The sequence below is a fragment of the Tupaia chinensis genome, unplaced genomic scaffold, assembly GCF_000334495.1.
Source record: "Tupaia chinensis unplaced genomic scaffold, TupChi_1.0 Scaffold140464_1, whole genome shotgun sequence".
Lineage (NCBI taxonomy): Eukaryota > Metazoa > Chordata > Mammalia > Scandentia > Tupaiidae > Tupaia > Tupaia belangeri.
The window spans coordinates 660,471-665,025 of NW_006200341.1; the positions used below are offsets into that span (position 1 = coordinate 660,471).

The 4,555-nt window shown below is 50.0% G+C and overlaps 1 protein-coding gene across 2 annotated transcripts in view; it reads left to right on the forward strand.

The window, feature by feature from the left end:
* Positions 1-4,555, forward strand: part of PCSK6 (proprotein convertase subtilisin/kexin type 6) — a 125,367-nt gene that overhangs the window by 42,617 nt on the left and 78,195 nt on the right. For both annotated transcript variants that reach the window (XM_014593384.1, XM_027766060.1), the window contains exon 6: positions 2,707-2,807. In XM_014593384.1, the coding sequence (XP_014448870.1) occupies positions 2,707-2,807 (101 nt within the window). The remainder of the gene's footprint in view (positions 1-2,706; positions 2,808-4,555) is intronic.

The following is a 4,555-nucleotide window of genomic DNA, read 5'->3' on the forward strand; positions in this document are numbered from 1 at the left end:
GCCCCGCCACCTGCCAGCCCAGATTTAAATCCTTTTTTTAGCACAGATGGTGGCTGTAGGCCTGCAGTGCGGAAGGCCAGCAGCCTCAGCCGTGTCTCTCTGCTTTGGGTCTCACAAGGCTGAGCTTCCGGGAGGCTTTGGAAGGGAATGTGTTTCCTTACTTTTTCAGGTGGTTGGCAGAATTCAATTCCCTGTGGTTGTGGAACTGAGGTTTCCATTTTCTTGGGGGCTTTCTATTATTTTTTAGTAGGTCATTATTTTTTTTTTAAAGAGAGATCTTTGCTATAGGACGTGTGCATTTGCCAAGAGATAGAGAGAGACAGAAAGCAAGAAATCACTCCCCAGGGGGATGGCGACACCATAGTCCCTTCTCCTCCAGTCCTCTCAGAATTGTGGGCATACACGCACATGTGCCCAGCATGAGTTTCAAGCAACCGGGTCCAGGACTTGAACTATGGCCAGATATGTGGGAGTCCAGCAACAGCATAACCATTATACCACCTGCTGGCACCTTAATATTTTTTTTTAAGATTTATTTATTTAATTGTATTTATTAGTATTGTTTTCCATTTGCTATTTGCAATCATTAGAAAGAGACAGAGAGAGATAAAGTGAGAAAGCAAACCACCAGGTCCGGGACTTGAACCACAGTCGACCATGTGAGAGTCCAGTGCCTTGACCACCACACCACCTGCTGTCTCTCTTGGGGGCTTTCAGCTAAGGACTTTTCTCAGCTTCTAGTGGCCACCCACATTCTTTGGCATGTGTCCCCCTAACTGCTATTCCAAAGCCAGCAATGACAGGTTAATCCTTTTTTTTTTTTTTTCTTTTGAGAGGTTTTTGCTATAGGGCAGGTGCGCTCGCCAGACAGACAGAGAGAGACAGAGAGACAGAAAGCAAGAAATCACCCCCCAGGGAGGATGGCCATGCCACAATTCCTTCTCCTCCATTCTCCTCTCGGGATCTTGGGCACACACGCACACGCGCCTGGCGTGAGTTTTAAGCCACCAGGTCCGGGACTCAAACCGCGGTTAACTACGTGGGAGTCCAGTGACATAGTCATTATGCTAACTGCTGGTCCCCAGGTTAGTCCATTTTATACCTCCTCTCTGCAAACCTTCCCTCCATCTTCTTCAACCTTTAAGCATCTTGTGATAACACTGGGCCCACCCAGATACTCCAGGACAGGAGACTCAACCCCTAGGCCATGGACCTATACCAGTCTGTGGCTTGTTAGGAACCAGGCCATACAGCAGGAAGTGAGTGGCAGGCAAGCAAAGTAAAGCTTCATCTGCATTTACAGCCGCTCCCCGTCGTGCACATTACCCCTGAGCTCCTCCTCCTGTCAGATCAGCAGTGGCATTAGATTCTCATTGGAGCCTGAGCCCTGTTGTGAGCTGTGCATGTGAAGGATCTAGACTGCACCCTCCTTCTGAGAAGCTAATGCCCAATGATCTGAGATGGAACTGAGGCGTTGATGCTAGCACTGGGGAACAGCCGCAAATACTGCATTCTGGTGAGTTGTGTCCTTATTTCATTATGTATTACAGTGTAACAATAGTAGAAATAAAACGCACGATAAATACAATGTGTTTGAATCATCCCCAAACTGTCCGCCACCCCCTCCCCAGTCCGTGGGAAAAATTGTCTTCCACAAAACCGATCCCTGGTGCCAAAAAGGTTAGGGAGCCCTCCAAGATAAGCTCCTCAATTTAAAGCAGGCTAGTTGTCAACCTTAATTGCATCTGCAAAGCACACACGAGCAAGACCAGGAGTGGAGATTGTGGGGTGCAATCCTCTCTAGCGCAGCTGAACCCACACCTCCCAATATCACGGGGACTGCTTGCTAATTTGGCTCCTCCAGTAGGTATGAAGGAGGCCCAGTAGTGAGTTGCAGAGTTGATACCCCCACCCCAGAGTCAGCATCTCAGGTTACAGCAGGCAGAGCCTCACCTTCCCAAAGAGAACGGTGGCCTTGGGACCAGCAGTTAGCGTAATGACTATGTCGCTGGACTCCCATGTAGTTGACTGCAGTTCAAGTCCCGGACCCGATGGCTTAAAAAAGAGAGAGAACAGTGGCCTTGTCACCCTGCTCTGCAGGCCTGCAGGTGGAAAATGCTCCAGAGCCAGGCTACTTTGGTCTCAGTGCCTGTCACCTATTTGAAGACTGTGTCCTGCCAGATCTGTGACCTTCTGGCTAAAAGCAGAGGAGCTCTCTAGGCCACCTGGGCACCTCTGTGTGAGTGGGTCGGGCTCCAGCTACTCCGAACTCAGGGGCGACTTGGGAGGGGCACTGATGTGGGCCCGGAAAGGTGGTCTTGCCATGAGGACTCTCAGGCATTGGTGGCAGGGACGCAGTGCCAGGGGACCCAAAAAGAAAGGCCTGTGGAAGGCCCCGTGGGTGTCATTTTGCCTGAACTGTCCCCCCGCCACGCACCTCTGTAGCTGGGACGGAGCCAGCTGACCTGCCATCCAAGCTCGCAGCTCGGGGCTGGTCTTTCCTGCCCCCCGGTCCTCCTGTTCTCTCCCCGAGCTCGGTCTGATCTTACAGCAGGTCCATGTTTTGCACGGAAGAGCCCCCGACACAGCAGGAACCCGTGGGTGCTGAGATGGGGGTGTCTGACGCTTTTTCAGCCCTCCAGTCAGCAGCTTCCCGCAGAGCCGTGGCGTCTTCCAAGACTGAACTGACCCCTTGCCCTCTTCCAGGTCACCACGGATCTGCGGCAGCGTTGCACCGACGGCCACACCGGGACCTCCGTCTCGGCCCCCATGGTGGCCGGCATCATCGCCTTGGCTCTGGAAGCTAAGTAAGTACCTGCTTCCCTTGTTTTTTTCTTCCTTTATCTTTTATTTTTATTTTTTATTTTTATTATTATTATTTTTTTTTTTTGGAGAGATTTTTGCTATAGGGCTCGTGCGCTCACCAGACAGAGAGAGCCAGAGAGACAGAAAGGGAGAAATCACACCCCAGGGGGGATGGTCACACCGAGGTCCGGGACACGAACCGCGGTCGACTACATGGGAGTCCAGCGACATAACCATTATACTAACTGCTGGTCCCCCAACTTTTTTTTTTTTAAGGAAGTTTTTGCCTTTGGGCATATGCACTCACCAGAGAGAGAGACAGAGAGACAGAGACAGTAAGAGGGAAAATGAGAAATCACCCCCACCTCAGGGGAGGATGGTAATGCTGCAGTCCCTTCTCCTCCTGGGATCTTGGACATGCACACGCGCCCTGCATGAGTTTCAAGCCACAGGGTCTAGGACTGAAACTGCGGTCAGCCGTGTGGGAGGCCAGCGATGTCACCACTACACCGCCTACTGGTCATCATCCTTAATAGTGTCTTTTTTTCTTTCTTTAAAGAATTATTTTATGGGACCAGCAGTTAGCATAATGGCTATGTCTCTGGACTCCCATGTAGTCGACCGCAGTTCACGTCCTGGACCCGGTGGCTTAAACTCACGCCGGGCGTGTGTGCGTGCGTGCCCAAGATCCCGAGAGGAGAATGGAGGAGAAGGGATTGCGGCGTGGCCATTCCCCCTGGGGGGTGATTTCTCGCTTTCTGTCTCTCTGTCTCTCTCTGTTTCTCTGGCGAGCGCATGTGCCCTATAGCAAAACCTCACCAAAAAAAAAATTATTTTATTTTATTTATCTTTATTTATGTATTTTAATATGACCAGATAGGGACAGAGCACGAGAGAGAACAAGAGAGGGAAAGTGAGAAAGCAAACTGCTAGGTCCAGGACTTGAACCGTGGTCGGCCATGTGGGAATCCTGCTGGTCCCCTTAATAGTGTCTTTCATCACCCCAGACTGACACCCGTCCCCATGAAACTCTGACAGCCTGCAGGAGCCTGCTTGGGCTGCCATCACAGAAGCCAGTGGTCGTGGTGGTGTCCACACCAGAAATGTATTTTCTCGAAGTTCTGCAGGCTGAAAGAGTTCCCTCGGGGCCAGCAGCGTTGCTGTCTTTTTGGCTGGTAGATACCAGCTTCTCCCCGTGTCCTCATTTAGTCTTCCGTCTGTCTGTTTCTATTTCCGGATTATTCATTCATTTACTTAATTATTTTTATTTGAGAGTTTTGCTTAGGGCGCATGTGCTCGCTAGAGAGAAGCAGAGAGAGACAGAGAGAGGGAAAGTGAGACATCACCCCCCAGGGGGAATGGCCACACCACGATCCCTTCTCCTCCAATTCATTCTTGGGATTTGGGGCACGCACACACACACACACACGTGATGTGATCTGCATACCTCCTGGTCCAGGACTCGAACTGGGTTGCAGACCATGTGGGAGTCAAGCGCCTCAATCACCAGGTATTCTGCTGGACCTAGGATTTCCTCTTTTTTTTTTTTTTTTTAGAGAGAGAGAGATTCTTGCTATAGGATATGTGTGCTCGCAAGAGAGACTCAGAGAGAAATTCCCCCCAGGGGGGATGGCCACGCCACAATCCCTTCTCCTCCATTCTCCTCTCGGGATCTTTTTTTTTTTTTTTTTTTTTTTTTTTTTTTTTTTTTTTTTTTTTTTTTAAAATTTATTTTTTACAACTTTATAAT